The sequence below is a fragment of the Micropterus dolomieu genome, linkage group LG02, assembly GCF_021292245.1.
Source record: "Micropterus dolomieu isolate WLL.071019.BEF.003 ecotype Adirondacks linkage group LG02, ASM2129224v1, whole genome shotgun sequence".
Taxonomy (NCBI): Eukaryota; Metazoa; Chordata; class Actinopteri; order Centrarchiformes; family Centrarchidae; genus Micropterus; species Micropterus dolomieu.
Genome location: NC_060151.1, coordinates 22,901,953 through 22,922,775, shown reverse-complemented (window position 1 = coordinate 22,922,775; position 20,823 = coordinate 22,901,953). Strand labels below are relative to the sequence as shown.

The 20,823-nt window shown below is 41.2% G+C and overlaps 2 protein-coding genes and 1 long non-coding RNA gene across 3 annotated transcripts; 2 read left to right on the top strand and 1 right to left on the bottom strand.

Annotated features, from left to right (window-relative positions):
- The first annotated feature begins 1,406 nt into the window (after positions 1–1,406).
- Positions 1,407–7,717, top strand: wnt9b (wingless-type MMTV integration site family, member 9B). The gene is made up of 4 exons (XM_046042179.1): positions 1,407–1,602; positions 2,122–2,375; positions 4,093–4,358; positions 5,693–7,717. Exons 1-4 carry the CDS (start codon positions 1,517–1,519, stop codon positions 6,152–6,154), a joined length of 1,068 nt encoding a protein of 355 aa, XP_045898135.1. The 5' UTR covers positions 1,407–1,516; the 3' UTR covers positions 6,155–7,717.
- Positions 4,604–16,849, bottom strand: LOC123965854. Its single transcript, XR_006823794.1, has 6 exons — positions 16,620–16,849; positions 15,835–15,933; positions 14,990–15,108; positions 10,331–10,483; positions 5,719–6,138; positions 4,604–4,772 (listed from the first exon to the last, which is right to left on the bottom strand). It is a non-coding gene; the product is annotated as an uncharacterized LOC123965854 (long non-coding RNA).
- Positions 16,683–20,358, top strand: gosr2 (golgi SNAP receptor complex member 2). Its single transcript, XM_046042188.1, has 6 exons — positions 16,683–16,881; positions 17,126–17,190; positions 17,757–17,865; positions 18,407–18,539; positions 18,806–18,946; positions 19,456–20,358. The coding sequence occupies exons 1-6, from the start codon at positions 16,853–16,855 to the stop codon at positions 19,615–19,617; spliced, it is 639 nt and encodes a 212-aa protein (XP_045898144.1). The 5' UTR covers positions 16,683–16,852; the 3' UTR covers positions 19,618–20,358.
- Positions 20,359–20,823: the final 465 nt, after the last annotated feature.

Genomic DNA, 20,823 nt, shown 5'->3' with positions numbered 1-20,823 from the left:
AAAGCTTCCCCCTTCATTTATGTGCACAGCCAAAGCCAACATATGTTTTATATGTGTAATGAAGTGTCACACTTAAGTTGGCTCTATTTCTCTATTGTCAAACGACAAAAGGTGGTCCCCAATTATTTAATATGTAGGCCTAGTAGGTGATTACAAAAGTACTACAAAATACTGATCTATCTATACTATCGAGTATATACAAAATATTTACACTGAACTCTATAGCATCTTTTCTTATCTGGATTTTGGTGGACGGAAAGTCACAGGAAAATCAGGATTAAGTTTACTTACGTAAATTACTAAATTATTCAGACAAAACAAGATATCAGAAGAGTTTAGGAAATTTTGATGTGAATTTTCTGATATTTTATTAACCAAATCATTAGTCAAGAAAATAATCTGCACATAAATCAATAATGAAAATAATTTGTTTGCACCCCAGTGACAACTATATGGTGTATTCTTAATTTTACATCACCTGGGCTTTGGTCTGACTTTGGTCAGCCTTTACAAACTTTAAAGCCATAAATCCATTCATGATCCCAGATTTAATTTTTATACTGAATCCACCAGATGGGGCTCAATCCATGGTTGGTTTTTCTTTTAAGGACCAATGAATTTTGAAAGAACATGGTGGTGCAGTTTGATTGGAAGAACAGGCTTTAGAGCCTTTAATTATATACTTTTTAGTTTTGTCCTTTAATCTCAGACTTCGTGTTCTTCTCATCCATAGAGTTCTCTTGAATGCTGTGCTTTAATTTCCAAGATTGATGGATTTATGCTGCCTAATCACAATTATTATAATGTAATAACCAAAATGTAGAGATTTTCTATTGCTTTCTCTTCTTCATGGCCACAGATCCAACCTGTTGGCTAAGGACACTTCAGAGTGAATGTATGCTGCCCTTGTGGGTTAAACTTGGGGTTTGGTAGAACTTCAAACTCTGATCATGAAACCACCATGCTGCTTTTAAAGATTCTGAATATAATTTGTAAGACTTCTTACACTATTCACACAACTCGGAAATTTATGCAAAAATAAAGTCTTATAGGAAATAGTTAGTGGATATGTAAGGAATTGAAACAGACCGACATCAAAGAAAATAATTTTTTTAATGCCCTGCCCATAAAAATGTACTCGATTTAAGTTTTGATTCCGGTGCGTTCCCACGATGGCTGGAGACCTGAACATCCTAGTGATAGGTACCCAGGTGTATTCGAGATTTCTACATCACAGCAGGTAAACCCAGTCATTTTGCAGCTCCGACCACCTGGGTGGCGTTACAGTGGGAGGGAGCCTACAGTAACAATATTGAGAGAATCCAATGAGGACGCAGCAAGACATATAACACCCCCACTCCCAAGGGCCCTGCCTCCCAGCGGACCACTGGGCCTGGCATACTGGATTGAAAGTCTGTGTGCATGTGGGGCCCCTTAAAGAGGTGCGCCGACCCGACGGCACAGACTTTCTCCGTTGAAGAATCAGCGAGATGAAGAGCAGCGCCAACCCGGCACCATGCGCTCCAGGCTCCCACGGACCGCCTGCTTATTGCGAATCATTGCACTCTGCATCCTTCTCTCGCACACTGCAGCTTATTTTGGGTCAGCCGATTTCCTTTTTACTTCTGCCCATCACATTAATTGAGACCTTTGTTATTTTAATCCCTAGAAGAGATCATAACAACAACCTTCACAAACCGTAGCCAAATTTCGCACGTGTAATTGTGCACAAACTAATGCGGCAAATTGTTATTGCGTTGTTCGTTGTTATTTGGTTAGTTTAATTTTAATTTCCGATTTGTTGAATTGATTTGATTTTCCTGTATATGGATTTCTAATGTTTACAGTATTGACATCAATCAAATTAAAATAATACTCAATGTTTTCGATTAAATTAAATTACAGAGAAATTAACACTTTCAGGTGCTAAGACTGAGTAAACAGCGTAAAACAAAATAACTACAGCACACAAATTCATCATTGCAACATATTTTTATTAAGTCTAATAATAATGGCGGTAGACTTATAGTTTATTTCAAAGAAAGAACATTGCATTGCCTTTGTGTACGGATTACTTACAAATGCAACTCACTTGAATATGTTTTTTCTTTCCACTCCAAGGCTGACAGGTCGGGAACCCTTGGTGTTTTTACCGGGTCCGTTTTCCAATGAACCCCCGACAGGCAAGGCCCACCTGAAGCAGTGCGAGCAGATGACTCTGACCAGGCGGCAGAAGAGACTGTGTCGCAGGGAGCCTGGTTTGGCCGAGACGCTACGGGAGTCTGTGCGCCTCAGCCTCCTGGAGTGTCGGTATCAGTTCAGAAATGAGCGCTGGAACTGCAGTTTGGACGGCCGGGGAAGTCTTCTGAAAAGAGGTAAGCCATTAATTCAGCCTATAACTTCACCGCGTTTTACAGTTTTAATTTACCTGTTTTGGGTGCAAAGCAGCTAGTGCTGAGTTCTAACCTTGGACAACCCAGTTACTCAGTCTCATTGATCTTTATTTGCCTTTATTCTTTTTAACCTCAAGTGAGACAGGTGCATAGCTGCAGGACTTGCAGTATGCTTTACAGGTAAGCATCTGTGAGTAAGTAAAGTGTCTCTAAGCAGGAGGTCTCCGAGCCATATCTGTCTGCATGGCCCTGAAGCTGATGGCTACATCAATATCTCTTAAAATCAAGTAATTATCTGAGAAGCGGATATATGTGACAGCACTACAGCAGAAGAAGTGAGGAAAAAGTAGGAGAAACAAATTGTTAATCTCTAGCTCCAACTGGGGCCAAGAATGGACACAGCAACCAAATATGTCCAACTTTAATAAAATATTTACCTTGAAAGTTTTTATTAAAGGTGTGACTCATACACAGTCTGATCACAGTTACCTTTCCAATTTTTCAAATAAACATTCTTATATAAAATAATGTTAGTTATCACAGAATAGTATTACATTAACATCAATTAATTTATTATGTCTGACTCTTTAAGAATAAAATGCAAACAAAACAGTTTTTAAACTATAAATCTTTTTTCCATTGGTTGTTGCTGCCTTATGATCACACAATCTTTAAAGTAAGAACCAAATTCATCTACAATTTCCTTGATTTTACAACATAGAAATGAGCAACTACTACTACTATTTATCTGGAGAGACTGCTAAATTTGTGATAAAGCAACTGTGCTGTATGTAATTTAAAGTCACATTTACAGTCTTTCTCGCGCACGTCTAGCAACTATAATCCCAAAGCATTTGTAACCAAAACACCAGGTGACACTTCTAAACTATTTTGTGTTACTTAAGATTTCTTGACATATCATGCCTCTTCATTTGTATAAAAATCCCTGAAAAAGCTTTCCAAAAGTTTTCTGGTTGAATCCTTTTTCTAGGAACTGATACAACAATTGATTAGATGCACTTGGAAAAAAAGATATGCCAATACTAAATCACCATATTACATATAGCTCAAGTTCACTGCTGGTCTGCTGTGCAGTAAAAATGCTTAAGGATTCCAGGCTTTATGCATATGGATATCAGTGTGTGGGAGAACATGAACAGGTCAGCATGGAGGTAATGAGGGAGTGGAAAGCCAAGAAATGTGGTGCGGTGGAGAGTGTTCAAGCCCGTTGTTATTTTTATCTCAGGAAAGCGCCCATTCCCAGAGGAAAAGGGTGGCATGATTACTCACTTTCATCTGGGAAAATCCTTCCTAGTCAAAATAATAATTAATTGGATCAAAATATACCCTGGTGATGGCTCTGGGTGAAGCAAATAACAGTGTGTAACCAAAAGAACAGGTCAGAAGAGGATTTTTGACACAAGAAAACTTGCAGAATAATGCTGAGGTTGTAGTAAACCATGACAACGTACTGAGCTCTGTGTAAACATTCTGGCTTATAGGCTTACTCAGTGGCACAAAAGATGTTTTCATGATCGCAAACTATGAATTAATCCCTTAAACTATAAACAGTTTGCACTCACTTTTTTAATACCACAAATCAGTCTTGCATTCAAAGCTGTGTAAATTTGGCTCTGATGTACATTTAAATTTTTACACAAAGTGATTCCACCTCTCATGTCTTTTGCATCTATCCCAGCATTCAAGGAGACTGCCTTCCTGCTGGCAGTGTCCTCTGCGGCGCTGACCCATGCACTCGCCAAAGCATGCAGCTCAGGCCGAATGGAGAGGTGCACATGTGACGACTCCCCCGGCATCCAGCATCGAGAAGCGTGGCAGTGGGGGGTCTGCGGTGACAACTTGAAATATAGCACCAAGTTTCTCAAGAAGTTCCTCGGCCAAAAGAGGGTCAGCAAGGACCTGAGGGCTCAAGTCGACTCCCACAACATCAACGTTGGAATTCGGGTGAGTGGGAAAAAACAAAAACCCAAATGAGTGGAGTAGAAATATTACAAATCAAATGTGCCTCTGTGAAATAGCCCCCACATCCCTTTATGGTGAAATGGCCTCCCAAGCCTAAAGGCATCAAAAGCATCATTTATACCTGAGTCACACTTAGCTCAATTAGTTGGGCTGCACTTTAACATGACAATTATACCTTTGACACACTCCAGTGCCATCAGAGGATACAGAATTGTGATCCTCACCTGCATATTTTGCACAGTGCCAGCCAGACAAACGCCCCCTTATTTGCTTCCGTCGCTGGCCTTGGTGGATAATACAGAGGCAGAGGGTGAGGCGGTGTAGCAGGGAGACAAGATGGCTGTGGGATCGTTGGAGCCAGGTGTTCTCAGGCATGATAAAGCTTGCTGTGCGGGCCTACAGAAAATTAAAGATCTCATGTCAGAGACAACGATTATAACCGTGGCCTCTTTTTAATATACGAGCGAGCATTTTTTCCCACTTACTGAATCACTATGCTCTTCATAAATCCACCTAATGTTCATAACCACTCCTGTAGCTCACACCTAGAGCCAGAGGAAGAACTGAGGGCAACTGTCAGTGTGGCCGAGAAGAGAGCATGAGCCGGGTTAACAAAAGAGGTTGGCGCCTCCCACCCCCATCTCTCAGTAATGGTGCTCTGAAGCCCCTGAAGGGTTCATACCTGCAAAGGGAGGAACTGAGCAGAACTTTTCAACCCAGAAGTACCCTCTGGCTCCCTCTGCATGACCTGTCTGTGGCCCCCACAAGACAGCAGCCCTGAGTGATCGCGCTGTCTTCGCTGACCATCAAGCTCAGTGAACTATTAACCTACATCAGGGGCACCATCACAAGCTGCTGCTCCATATAGTTTTGGCACTTCTTGCACAGAAATTCTTATCAATGTTTTCCATGAGCAGGCATGTACAAAAAAGGGTGGAGAGATTCCACTGTCTGCACTGTTTGTCACCTATGCCTCAGGCTTTAGGAAAGAGAGACAGGAGAGAAGCAGACAGAGCTAGTTTGAACACATTCAGAAAAAAAATGGCAAGAGCTGTCCAAGTGAGAAATGTGAGGTGACTGAAATACGACATGCTGAGCAGTCCCCCTCAATCCATTATGTCAAAATTTTTGACTGAGGTGGGCTAAAGGCTCACTATCTGTAGACCACCATCCCTAACCCCCTACCCACCCTCCAGGAAACTGTCTCACTCTGTCGAGATAGACCTCCCAGATAAGAGGCCAGGTAATGAATCAAACTGAAGGAACTGACATCTCTCCCTTTTCCCCTCCCTTGCTTTCCCCCCCTCCTATCTCAGGCAGTGAAGAGTGGGCTGAAAACTACCTGCAAGTGTCACGGTGTCTCCGGCTCTTGCGCCATACGGACTTGCTGGAAGCAGCTGTCTCCTTTCCATGACACTGGACGGCTGCTGAAGTATCGATATGACACTGCAGTGCGAGTGCTGAGTGTCACCAACGCAGCCACCGGGGAGACAGAGCTTGCGGGCCCCCGTCGCCACGGCCAGAGCCTCCGCACTACTGACCTGGTCTACCTGGAAGACTCCCACAGCTTCTGCAGGCCCTCTCGCTACTCCCCGGGCACAGGCGGCCGATCATGTGCCAAAGACACCAGTTGTCAGAGTCTGTGCTGCGGACGTGGTTACAACACAGCCATGCGCCTCACCAGCCTGTCCTGCCACTGCCAGGTACGCTGGTGCTGCCACGTGGAGTGTCAGACATGTGTGAGAGAGGAGGAGGTCTACACCTGCAAAAACGCATAGCAAATGATGCAGTATGCAAAAAAAGAAAATGTGAGAGACAAAGAGTTCATTATTGACCTGACATACTGACATGGCTGAACTATAAGCTCCTATAGACAAAGGGAGGGATCTCACAGCGAGAGCATGTCTTTGCAGAGCACCATTCTGACCCGCATGTTATTTGGGGAGGAACATAGATTTGTAACATTATAATATTGCTGATTATTTGCTAACCATCACCGATTTGATATGCAGCAGCATACTGTAGGTGAGGATGTTTTCAAACTACTCTGCTTTTCTCTCGCTGGATGCACTGAAATGCCACTCTTCTGGGACGGAGGGAAATGAGCTCTTAAAACAGATACTGGTCTGGACTGGATGTCATCAGCAGTACGATGTCAAACCCCATCTGCAGTGGAGCTCTGACAGTGACTTTGTTGTATTGTAATTGCATTGGCCCCTTCCACTTGACTATTTATTGTTTAAGTCATTGTGCATGTTGTACTGCTGCTTTATACTTTAATCCTTCTTGCAACTGAGTGTTGCCACTGAGGCTAAAATGGCCTTAAAAGGAATCCAACTGTCTGTTTTTCTGTCTGCTGTGTTCTGTTTTCTGCTGTGGAGTAGTTCATTTCTGATTAAAAAGCACTTACGTTGCTCTTGCTACATATGATACAAAGTGTATAATTAATCATATAAGGTAGAAAAACTGTTTAGGCCTAAATATATTTTAAACTAGAATCACTGGAAGCTTTGAGGGAAGGTTGATGCCACTGATATACATTGTAACTACATGCATTAACAGGGCTATTGTGTAAAGAAACGCACTGGGTTTCAGTTGCTTTTATGGAAATGTCTATGGAAATCTCTACACAGCCTAATGTGGGCTCAACAGAACAAAGGGAAATACCAGAGGTAATAGCAAGGGAAACACCAAACATTGTCTTTGAAAAACAAAGAATGAAAAACACTTAATTTCTGAACATACCAGCCCTCCTCTTGTATTCCCTCTATTTATAGAAGCACACTCTAAGCTATTGGCTATACTTTCAAGTTTAAAATTGCCTGACTAAACCATTTGGTCTTCAAAGTCGAATTTAGCCCCATCTTTGTTCTAAACGCCTTTGAAGTGGGCTTAATCATGCTCCTTATTTTCCCAAATTGCTAATCAAAGAAATTCACGTTTCATCATGTTTACTCCCTTATCCTTACATACAAGACAACTCTTATGTGTCCATGTGTGCAGGTCAAAAGTACACTTAGGAACCAAAAGGCTTATTTTATTGGCCAGTTTATGTTTTGTTTGAGTGATTCTGAACTGCACATATTATGTGAATATAACTCATGTCAGGGCTCCAGGCGTAATTCTCTACCTCACTTCATCTTTTGGCAAATATCAGTAAGATTTATGAGCTATCTAGAGTTATATCCTATCCTTTACTTTTGTATTAAAGATCATACAGTTCTTTTGAATTTGATGCTACATATCTCCAAAGGTTAATGTTTTAAAACAAATATTGTTGCATTACATTCTTATTTAAAATAAATAAGATTAATAAATGGACATAAATTTGTAAGAGCTGTGTTTGTTGTGTTTTGTTCAGTTGCCGCAGGCGGCTGCCCTCAACTGTGCTGTCGCACACACACTCCACATGCAACAGGGAAGCGAGTGCAATACACCTGCCTGAAACGCTGCGCCCTGCGTCTATCGAGCAAAACCACTTCCTGCTGTTACTGCCCTGCCCTCCTTTTCATCTGAAAGGACTGTGGTCTCGATGCATCACCCTCAACCGCCCAGCGAAAGGCGAGGGGTGGGTGGGTGGAGGACACGCTTACAGGTGTTGTGCCTCTAGCGAGTACACCAAACATGATGACAATCATAATGATGATGATGACAAAGATGATGACTCAGAAGAATGCCGTCTTACAGAGCATTTGACCCCCAATTCACCATTAGAAAGTAACACTCGGCTGCCCCAGAATGAGAGCAGTTTATGTGCTATTATCCGTGAATCATAACTTTCCACTCATTTGCAAGGCATCACTGAACCAACAGTGTACAGAGGGCTATTGTGTGAGTTATTTGTAGTGTGTGTTCTGGTGCTTTTGATGTTGCTCTCTAATTACTATGATTACACATTATTATTCCTTATTAGAACATCAACTAGAGACCCCAAGTATTGCAGTGAATTATAAGACAATTTCAATCTTTCAATCAATCTCAGAAAAGTTTTTCTAACAATTTTAATGGCCTTAAAAACCTGCACAGTGGATGTACAGAACACGGTAGTGTTGGAGCAAATTATCTCTCAGTGTGATGAGTGATGAGGCTATACTGCATGTTTAGTGCACAAGAAACAGCCACTTGTGTAACTTTTAGGAAAATCTTGCAATGAAAAAATGTGATAAAATAGGAGATGGGCCAAATGACAAATGACAAGAAGTAAATAAGTATGAATAAAACGTTTTCATTGTGCACCTGCAGAAAAAACATGCTTCTTGAAATTTTTCGTCCTAAATCTACTCAAAATCAAACATTGTCAATTATGTACAGACAAATGCTTGGAAACTTTTTTAGATTCCTAAAATGTAGTGATCAGTGCAAAAAAGGCATTTTCTTCAGTATTAAAATTCTTATCTTTCCAGAATGAAAACCATGTATGTCCAAAGTAGGTGATTATAATTATTTTTAGATAAACACATTGTGCTCCTTTATGGGTTGAGAAAATTCTCCCACTTCTAAAGTCAAATTGTCACAAAGCAGTTTTTCCTCATGAAAAGTTGGCATGTTTTTTACTGGACAGCAACTATATGTTTTTGTCTATCAAATAACATAATCATATTACTAATATAAACCTTTGCTCATATCAATTGCTTCAATATTAATTTCCCATACATAAACGTGTCAGCCGTCTTTCTGATGTCTGAGGTCAAACACACATATGTATACATATGTTGAGACTACTGACTCATTATGTGAACTATTGCGGATCAGTATTTAGCTTTATTCGGTATTTAAAAAAAAAAAGAAGCAATGTTCTTCTCAGCAGAGCTGTGGGATAATGAACAAAACAGAGGAGTGTGTCGCAGAGAGCAGGCTGGACCAGGGTTGAGATATTGAGGGACATAAAGGAAAAAGATGAGGATGGAGGGATGAGAAGGAATAGTTTTTGGCCCCAGGAGGCCTATCCCCTGCTGGTGCTGTTGTTGTTTTATAATGAACTCCTAAAGCCTTCATTTCCCTCACTACCCTGAGTGGAGGGGGTGCAGCGATGGGGGCTGCTGAGTCCACAGCCGGATTCGCACGCACAAGGCCTGAGGGTGGCTGCTTTGAGCAGGGTGGGGGGTTGGACGGAGCAGGGGTGCAATAGCTCCTGTGTGTGTTTGAGACAGTCCTGACAGGAGACAGGTGAGGGCACAAAGGTTTTTGCATATGTGTGTGTGCACACCTGCGGTCATTTCAGTGGGAATGATATGTGTGTGCAAGTGTGTGTTTATAGTCAGGTTTTCCTGTACGGGTGTGGGCTACAGTCGGCCTGCTGTATGCTTGAGCTGCTGAAGCTTCTGTCTGTTAGTCTGAGACACTGAATGACATAGAAAATGAAGGGTGATGCTGGTGGTAACACTATCTCTTGTGTCTGCTTGGGCCTGGTTCAGGTAAAGGTTATGACGCCGGGCTGAAGATGAATTAACACGCAGGGGATTTTTTGAGATATATATTAGTTTTATGTGGCTTAGCCAAAATATATTTTCCAAAGCATCTTACATAGCTTACAGGTTTATACATCACTCATTTGTGTAAGAACAGTAGATGTTAAATGAAGCATAGAAAGCTTGGTATATACTTTGCTCAAGGACACAAAGCACAGGCCCGTCCTGTAATCGGAACCTCTGAGCCCCAGGTCAAACATCTAACCCCTACAAGACTTCCGCCTCTAAAGAGAAGGTACTTAGATAGCATCAGTGCTGGGCCTAATCCCCATGCCCTGACATGGTGCAGAGAGAAAATTAAATGATGAAGAGACTGAGGGAGAAATGGATTTTGTGCAGAAAAAGAGGGAAAGAGAGAGAGAGAGAGACATAGAGTTGTAAATACGGCATGGGGTAGGTATTTGGAATGTGAAATGACTAATGCAATTGCTCAACCCACAACAAGAACATGCACTGCCTAGAGCTATGACAAAGCTAAGTGCATACCTCTATGGGGGGGCCTAACTCAGAGGCTGGGGTGGACTGGGATGGTGGCTGAGTTCCTCACAATAGGTGACGAGACACATGGGTGTAGAGAAGGTTTATACATGTGTGATGGTCAATTGAGCAGGCGGCAGGGTTGAAATGATGGATTTTTACCTGAGGACAGAAAAAAAACATTAGAGTAGATTAGTCATAGAAAAAGAACTTTATTACAGTATGAATAGTTATAAATTCTAATACACAAAATGGTAGCAGACAAAAAAGAGAGATTTGAGTAAACTATTGCAACAAAATACTGTTGACACAGATTCTCTGCTTCCAGAGGCATCTTGTAGCGTCTACCAGAGCCAAGCCTCGAAAACCTGGAGAACACAGCTTCCTGTGTGGCACGCAGCACCTTCCTCCTCACCCTCTGTTCCAGAGCTGAAAGGACTAGTTGATTAAGCAATGAGGAGCTCGAAAGAGAATTCATCAGCATCTATCTTGATGATCAATAACAGCGAAAAACAGCTTCTGTCTTTATTTTAAGCAAAATGCCCATAATTCTTTGCTTCCAGTTTTGCACAAAATATTAATATTTACTGGTTTTCTTAGTCTTCACTGATATTCAACAAAATATTATTGGCCAGCCACATGGCTTTAGGGATGGCATTGTTGATCAGTTGGTCAGCCCACCATTTATTTGGTCCTGACTAAAATATCAGTACTTGACACTATTTGATGCATTGCTATGAATACATTTACATTTACATTTATTCATTTGGCAGATGCTTTAATCCAAACTTACATTTGAGGAACAACATACAAGCATCAACAGAGCATCAAATACAGATCTACAACTGACAATACATACTAGTAAGAGCAGCAATAAGTACTAGTAAGAGCTTATAGTTCATATCACATCAATGGGGTAAATACCTAGGGAAGGAAGTAAGAGTTAACAAAAAAAGTGCTATTAATACAAGATAATTGTAAGGGGATAGAAGAAGAAGAGCACAGGAAGTGCATGTTAGAGGTTAGGAGTTAGAGGTGTTTTCAGAAGAGATGAGTTTTCAAGAGCTTCTTGAAGAGGGACACCCCTGCTCTGATGGCGTGTGGTAGCTCGTTCCATCATTGTGGTGTCACAGACATTCAGAGTTCCCACAGGGTGAACTTACTTTGGTGAATTTTCCTATTTTCATATCCTATTTTCATCAGGTCAAAATGCTGTACGTTGTGTTTGCTAACATCCTAACATGCTAACATCCTAAACTATGATGGTGAACATGGTGATCATTACACCTGCTAAACACGAGCATGTTAGCTTTATTGTTGTGAGCATGTTAGCATGCTGAGCTTAGCATTTAGCTTTAAGCATTGTTGTGCCTAAATACAGCCTCAAAAACACACTAGCATGGCTGCAGACTCTTAGTCTTATTTATTATTTTCTGATATTTTAATGGACCAAATGATGAAGTCATTAATCAAAAAACAAATAAACAGATTGATCGATAATGAAACTAATTGTTAGTTGTGACTCTACTATGTTCACAAAGCGACTGTTGCTCGCTGTGGCCATCATTTTAGTTTAGTGGTCACATTGACAACCCTTGCTTGCAAGTTTGCTTTCTTAAACAATAGGGTGTAAAATTAACATATTCAATACGTGTTTTCAAAGACAAAAAAATTGAAAATGGTAAAAAGAGGGCTTGATCGCTAAGGATGTGACTAACTGCTGGCAGCAAGACAAAGCATAGTACAAGAGATAGGGCAGCATACTACACAAGTAGTGTTTGTGAATTGATTTCACACAGCAAAGATGCCTGCACCCTTGACTGCACCTCTGTGAGCCCCCTCACTGGGAAGCTCCTGGGGGAGGCTGTTCCCATGCAGCTCCACACCTGCAGCGCTAACTGAAGGGTTTACATTGCAGCCACTGTGAAAGGACATGATAAGGCCTCATGCACCTTCATAACTGACTCCCCATGCTCAATATATGGTACTCCTCTGCCGTTCTCTCAGCTGCACATACACACACCCACACACTGACCTCCATTACAATCGAAACAAAACTTTCCCAGATCAACAATGTGTAAACACAGATAAAGGGCAGAGCTATGTGTTCTGTCAACCAGCAACATCTATAAAAAACAAGTCTGGTATGACATCTGTGATCATTTGTAATATCTACAGCCATACAATAGGTTGGATTTATTTTCATGAGTGCTCTTACTTATTAAATCATCACTGTCATTAAATGATTCAGATACACAATAATGTGCCGTCAAAATATCTTTTGAGTTCTGTAAACCGCACACTCTGGCTAACTGACACATTGGACTTGATCATGAGTGTAGTTGGGAGCGGGTGCATGACTGTGGGTAGGAAGCTGTCAGGCAGGGGAAGCCCAGTGTAGTGCTGCGTGCCATGTTGCTGTTTGTGTTCCCATTCTGGCTGAGCTGTCATCCAACCACAGGGGTGGACAGCATCTCTCATCCTCAGAGGTCTGGGTGTCACAGGTGGTATTGCCACAGGGCTGTGTGTGAGTGAGTGTCAGACAGCTGTATGATAACTCTATGTTCTTTGAGGTCAGACAAAATAAAGCAGGGAAGAACAAGCACACTGGGGGATAGATTCATGAAGGGGCGCATTTGAGGAATTATTTAAAATGTGTTAAGACAAATTCAAAGCCTTGGTTCTTTGCTATAATAATAGTTACTCTGAGTGTCTTTGTGGCCATTTTGCATCTCTTTGTAGTGATTTTGTGTCTCTTTGTGGTTGTTTTGTTTCTCTTTGTAGTCATTTTGCGTCTTTATGTGGCAGTTCTGCATCTTTTTGAAGGAACTTTTGCATCTCTTTATAGTTGTTTTGCATCTCATTGCAGTCGTTGTGAGTGTCTTTGGGCTGATTTTCCATCTCTATGTGGTTGTTTTGTATCTCTTTGTAGTCATTTTGAATGGCTTTGCTGCGATTTTGCATTGTAGTAATTTTGTGTCTCTGTGTGGCTGTTGTGCATCTTTTCCCAGGCCCATTGCATTTCTTTATAGTTGGTTTGCATCTCTTTGTGGTAATTTTGCATGTCTTTGTAGTGATTTTGTGTCTCTTTGTAGGTTTGCATATCTTTGTAGTCATTTTGTGTCTCTTTGTAGCTTTGAACCTCTTTGCAGTCACTTTGCATCTCTTTGTAGTCACTTTGCATCTCTTTGTAGTCATTTTGCGTCTCTTTGTGGTCATTTTGTGTCACTTAGAAGGTTTCTATCGCTTTGCATCTCTTTGTACTCATTGTGACTGTCTTTGGGGCTGATTTGCATCTCTGTGTGGCTATTTGACTGACTTTACAACTTAAAAAGTTTAACAGTTACTTCATACAGAGGTTCTAAAACTAACAAGCTAAGAGGGTGGGGTTGGGGGTTGTGGTGGGCGGCTGTGCCACGCCTGGCCACTCCTCTGGCCCCACCTCTGGACCCGTTTCCCACCAGAACCCACTGAGATTCTGGGAGTTTATGAGTTTCTCCTGTCATCTCTGACAGGCCCTCATTTGCTTTTATTCAGCGTCTCATCACGGCTTCAAAGATGAGTGGATCATCTCCCTTGGGGGAGTGAGAAGATCAGCATGCCTTCAAAAAATTACTGGTATCCAAAAATTGTTGACCCAAGGCGATTTTGCTCCTCATAATTGGCTTCTTCACTCTGTCTTGGGCAATCATTGGAGAGTTATGTTGTGTTCTATTGCCTGGAAAACATCATTAAGTAGGTTGTGTAAAAGTGATTCAATAACATATAATTTTCTCTAGATGAACAGAACTGTATTATTGAGGGGGTTAGTCACAGAGTACACTGAGTGCTTTCTTCACCAAACAATAACTCGGCTGCCATGTTGTCTAACCAGGACAGGGAGACTGATCCAGTGCTAAATTTTGTTAGGTTCCAGCTTGAGCCCCCAAAGGAGCAAAGCCAGGAATTAGCATTCTTTGACAATCCAGTGAGGCGGCCACACACGCACATGCACTAATAGTATACAGCATATATATATATATATATATATATATATATATATACACCTCAGATGGAAATATTGTACCTTTTACTCCACTACATTCATCTGACAGCTGTAGGTACTAGTTACTTTTCCGATCAAGATTTTAAATGTAAACATATGAACAGTTTATAAAATTCACATTGATATAGATTAAACTAACAAGACTATATTGTATAAAGTTATTAAAACTAGTTCTCCCTTGACAACATTAAAATAGTGCTCATAGGTTTATGAATCGATAATTAAAATACTCTGAATTTTGCATGATGAGTACTTTTACTTTCGATACCATAAGTATATTTTGTTGATAATACTTTTGAATGCAGGAGTTTTATTTGTCATGGAGTATTTTACACTGTGGTGTTGCTACATTTATTTAATAAAATATCACTATAATTTTCCACCGCTGTCGAGCATTAATAATAAGGAAATTGTAAAAACTTATAAAAAAGTTTTAAAAAGTGTTTGACATATACTTATAACTAACAAGCAGACACAAAAACAAATGGGACCTAAGGCATACCTTTCATGGCGGAAGTAATAACTGGACAGAACCCATGAATGTGCATAAAACTATGGCAGTGACATTTAAACTACACATGTGGTCTCTTGGTCAGTTGGAGTGGCGTGATCATGCTCCACACCTGGAGTCTGGATTCCAGTTTGTGCCCGTGGTGCTCAGGTGTGGAGGAAAACCAGTAAGCTCATCTCATCCTTTCCTCAGGGCTGAAAGATAAAGGGCAGACAAAGAGAACCCCACGACCTTGAGAGAGAGAGAGAGAGAGAGAGAGAGAGAGGTAAACGTGCTTCATGTACTGTTTAGAAATGGTTTGAGGGGGGCCTTATTTCACCCTGTCTCTACTTCTTCTCTACTCTAAGCAACAGGTTAAAGCTGTGCACATCCAACCACTGCCCCGGGGATGTGTTATGACAACCAAAAACGGTGAACAGCTAGAGCAAGAAGTGGCATGAACAGATCTCAAGGTTCCTGACGTGGGGGTGGGTGAAAAGGACCTCTGTTGAGAAGTGTCTAGCCTGAAGATACAACCATCAACTCAAGTACCATCAGGCAGCCACGGAAAACTGTCTGGGCTGATTTCTCATTGCTGTGCTGAATGGGGTAAACAAACACAGCTATCACAGCCAAACAGGAGCTTGTCACAGCTCACTGCACTAATTAAAGGATGCTTGACTTTGCTTAGCTTGCTCCTGGTCTCATTGATTCTCCCCTCCCAGTTTAGTAGACAGCACAGCCATGGAGGGTAGGAGCAAGGTGATTGAGATGTGGTTTTGTTATGGTGCCAGGCAGCGCCCCAGGATGATTTTCCTCCCAATAAATCATCAAGGAACTATTGTGAAATTTTCTCAGCTTATTCTGGGAAATCAAATCATTCCACTTTCACACAATACTCAATTCACAAATTTCACAAACAACCCGTCTCCTTCCTCAGACATCCTCTCTGCAGTGATCTGTGACTTGTAATCTTACCTCACTATGAAAAGTTTGATATCATTAGTTTTGGTGTCTCTGACCGCAGGCAAGAAGGACGCCTCTAGATGGACAGACAAGAAATACTCTGACACCTATCTGTGGAAAAAGAGGATAGCCTAATTAGACCGAATCGGGGTGAGCTGACAAAAGCTAGCCCCAGGACATGTTTCACAGGGTCTTTCCTGTCACATGTCTACATGTCAACAGATTATGCTATATGCTGTCAGAGCTTGTCTTGGTAGAGGAAAGGATCTCTGCTATCACAACTGTCAACTATTACGTTTAAGAGCATATCAAATATAATGGAAAACATAGCCTACAGCCTAGATTTAAATTTGGGAAGTTTAGCATCAATTGAACTGAAACCTGACTTGTCCATTCTTGGGAGTTGTGAAGCATCAAACACGATTCAGTGTCTGCATGGCATTCATTGCTAAGATTTGGTGTCCTGTTTCACCTTAGTGATGCATCACAGCATTTAGGATTTAAAACCAATAAGGACAATTCATAAAGTTTATTAAACGATGGAATTTGTATTATGTTTCTTTGCAGTTTATCTACTACTGAGCGGTATTGCCACTAGGTGGTGTTTCTTCAGCATTTATGTAAGCCAAAGATCGTTAATTGATAAACATATCATATGTCATCTTGTTTGATTAAATTAAGGTATTAACTACGGTTTTATCGACGGGAAATAAACCATTTAACCGTCTTTGCCTCTCAAAAATTTTAGAGAAATAGAAGTTAGAGAGGCAAAAGCTTAAGTACATATTTGTAATTACATTTTCAGTGTTCAAAATCCGAGACAGAGTGAGCCCTCTTCATGTTTCGCCTCTCTCGGGTGACGCTGCAGAGCTTCCGCTTTCCTACTTCCGTACACAAAGGCTCGGTGATGACGTGTACACTCCAGTACCGTTAGCTAGCTAGCTTAGCTACCTGTCAGAATAAAGGCGTTTTAAAATAAAGTAACGTTACAAAGCAAAGGGAAACACATCGTTTCAACAAATCACGGAAGATGGAGTCGCTGTACCATCAGACAAACAAGTGAGTGTCTTTCATCTGAGCAAACTGCAGACTCAGCTAGCTCACAAGTGTAACGAACTAGCTAATTAACTTAATGATTTAACTTCAGCCATTTTACCAAACTAATGTCAGCATGTTAAGATTATTGATTAATAAAATATTAACACGGATGTTCATTTATGTTCGTAAATGTTTAAATAATTCACGGAACCGCCAGGTTGTGTTTTGGTTTTCATTCACTATCGTTATGTTTGTTCTGGATTAGGCAAATCCAGGAGGTGCAGTCTTTTATGGGCAATCTGGAGAAGACGGATCGTCAGTCAGTGCACTGTGAGTAGTGAGCTCCACCACCTCCTTTGAACTGTTTCTGAATTTCTATTCAGTACAGACTCCGTGTTATGGCTGCTCTCATATAATGGCGGTGGGGAAGTGGGGGGCTGGTGTCTAACTAGTTGGTGCCTGCCCAAGTTCTGGGCCAGGCTGGTGCCAGGGCAGGAAGAAGTGGGGTGTGTGCAGGGACAGAAGCTGGAAGGACTTCTTCTAGATAATAGTGAGAACCAGGCAGTAGACACCCCCTCCCTCCTCTTTCCTAATTATGACATCAACTTGTGTTTTAACCCAGAGGAGGATGTAGCATGCTAAGCCTATCTAATGAGTGTGGGTCAGTCCACTGATAAACACAGCTGCACTCACACTTGAGTGTATGAAGTTGGGAAAGTAATAAATCCTTTTTTCAAACAAATGTATTACATTTAGCAAGGGTTCATTTTTACCTGATCATATGGAATTGATCCAGGAGGGAAATGTGATGTAATGTTTGCCATCCTGTAATTATACCAAATTGACTGTAGTTATTTTTATGTTCTCTGATTTTTTGTTTTTCCTCAATTTTCAAGTGTTAGAAAATGAACTGCAGGCTAGAATCGACCAGATCTTCAATCATTTAGAACGCCTTGAGATCCTGGCCAGCAAGGAACCACCAAACCGCCGCCAGAACGCCAAATTGTGAGTTTGGAGTGAGTCAGTTGATGGTGACCCTAAAGCCCCAGAGCTGGCAGGGTGAAACATATCTCATAAAGGCACGGGGGAGGGTGTAGAAGATGAGACCCACAGCCCTGTCCTGCCTGTGGCGACGTGGCTCTATGAAAACATTTCCTCAGAAGCCTCGTCATCACCAGCATTCCTGCTGCATTGGGCAAAGATTCACTTCTGAGCTGGGTAAACAGGCCTTAGGGGACACAGTACACCTCATCCCAAGGCACTCGTCTGATCTTAGAAGAGCTCTAGTGGGGCCTGAATGAGGCTAAGGAGAGGGGAGACTGTGAGAGAATCTAATAGTCAAGAAATGTTCTCATCAACCAGAACAATTATTAACTGTTAGAATTACTTATAGGATGAAGTGGAATGATGCATTGTTGTAAAATATATCGAGGTAAGTGAGTGTGTGGTAAAAAAGAGAACATTTTGCACAGTTTTAGAGAGAGCTTTTGTCCACTTCATAACCAAGGTTGAACAGTTTTACTGTATTCTCTTTGCTTTCCCTCAGGCGAGTGGACCAGCTTAAGTATGACGTCCAACACCTTCGGACTGCCCTACAAAATTTCCAGCATCGACGCTATGCCAGAGAGGCCCAGGAGAGAGACAGGGAGGAACTCATGAGCCGTACCTTCACGACCAACGTAAGCCAAATGTACCTTGGTCGGGAAGTAAACTGGATAATAATGTTGCTACCAAGCTCAGGTTCGGGCTAGTGAAGTTTGCAATCACTTTATTGGGCATGAATCCAGCGTTCAGAGGTCAAAGTCTTGGATTGATAAAAATGTGGTAGTGTTCAGTGAACTTTACTCGTCTTTGTCTGGTTGACACACAAGCCAGCTCCCTGGATGCAACATGCAAATGTCTCAAGCTGATTAATGTGAAATTAAAAAGTGTTCTCGTTCAATAGGACGCCGATACCTCCATCCCCATAGATGAAACCCTACAGTTAAACTCCAGCTTGCACAACGCACACAGAGGCATGGATGACCTCCTGGGCAGCGGCGCTGGCATCCTCAACGGTCTCAGAGATCAAAGATCTACACTGAAGGTGTGTGCATATGATTTGATACAAGATCTAGAAAAGTAGCGGGCAGGCGGCCATCACTTACTTTTATTTGGTTTTCTAGAGAAAGGAACCAGTATACAAGGGTACATTCCCAGGATAGATACTGGTTTAAATTATGTTCCCTGACCCAGTTTCCAGTGTCCACATTTATCACAATAGCCTCATTGTTACTGTGTATGTGCTCAGTTAAGAGGGTGAGTCCTTATTTCCAGGGAGGAGATGGTTTTCCTGGTTTTTGCTTCAGGCCTCCTCTTATCAGGGTGTGTCTGTTGATCAGCACTCATAGCCCGGTTGTCTAGCCATGAGAAACTTCTGACGGAGCGACGCGTCAGGGAGGGTGTTGTGCACTCAACGTCTCCCAAAATCAGATGAATTAGTGTAGATAATTACAATGTTATCATGTAATGCCTGGATTTTCCACAACCTTTTTTGTATAGCTGTTATTGCCTGATTTAACCCACAACTCTCATTACTGGTTTGGCTCTGCACAGGGGACCCATAAGAAGATGCTGGATGTGGCCAACATGTTAGGGCTGTCCAACACAGTGATGAGACTGATAGAGAGGCGAGCCACCCAAGATAAGCTCATCATGATTGGAGGCATGCTGTTGACCTGCGTCTTGTTGTTCCTGGTAATCCGATACCTGGGCTGACCACCATCCATCCACAGCCCGGTTTTTGAGCAGTTGTGGACATTTCTGCCGCACATCATCCCTCATGATATGAAAAGTGGCAGAACTGAATTTTTTGCATCAGATTTAAGTAAAGATTTTTAAAAAGAAATTGTGCCATTAAAAAGTTTGTTTCCCATCATTTTAATTAATTTGGGCACCTGTAAAATGGCCAAAAAAGACCTCAATTACATACAGTATTCCACTTGAAACTCTCAAGAGAGAATTGAACTTTATAATAGGTATGCTGCTTTCCTCAGATTACTGCCACACATCCCTACTCTAGTCTTTATCGAAACCCCTCTGATACTGTCAATCACTGTACCCAAATGGCATTTTAAAAATCCTACAAACTGATCTTTATACTATACTTGCCTTTGCCTCCAGTAAAAAAACAAACTGTTTTGTTCCTCAATCTGTCATTAGTAATGTCAGTGTCATTCTGCATTGTCAAGCATGGTTCAGAGACAGAAATAATAGTGTGGAAATACTCATAATGCTCCATGTTTTATTACATTGCAAATTTAGTATTACTCCCTGGAGAATCTTTGTTTGTGTAGCTAAGGTTATACACCAGAGATAAACAGGTTGGCAACAAGGATCAAGCTGCAATTATTCTGTAATTCTTTTACACCTTCTCTTGCATTTATGTGTGGGTCTAGCCTCACTATGTGAGTGATTTAATTCTCTTAACAGAATAAAACATGTTTCATTTCCTTGGTATATCTTCACCAACTGATTTTTGACAAGTTAATTAGAGCCAGGGCTGGGCAATAAAACGATAATTTTCTTTGATAGAAATATAACAAATGTTTGATAATTTAATCGCAAAAATAACACTTTTCTATTATTTTTCTATTAAGATATTTATTTTGTTGAGGGAAAATGACAAAGATTTTACTTAATTTTGCTTGTGCATAATAGTTTTATTTTTATCATTAAAATTGTTTTGAACGTTCTACCTCAGATTTGTGAAATCATAATAAAAATGACTGTCATGTTCTGACCATAAAGAATAGTTTGAAACCACAATTAACCCTCTGATTTCTTCAACTTTCACTCAGGAGCAAATCTTTAAACTTGAAAGAAATACTGATTTGACTGTTTTTACTGAATGATATATTTTTTTATTGTGATGACATTTTTGGCGATATCGCCCAGCCCTAATTACAGCTTTCCCTTAACTCT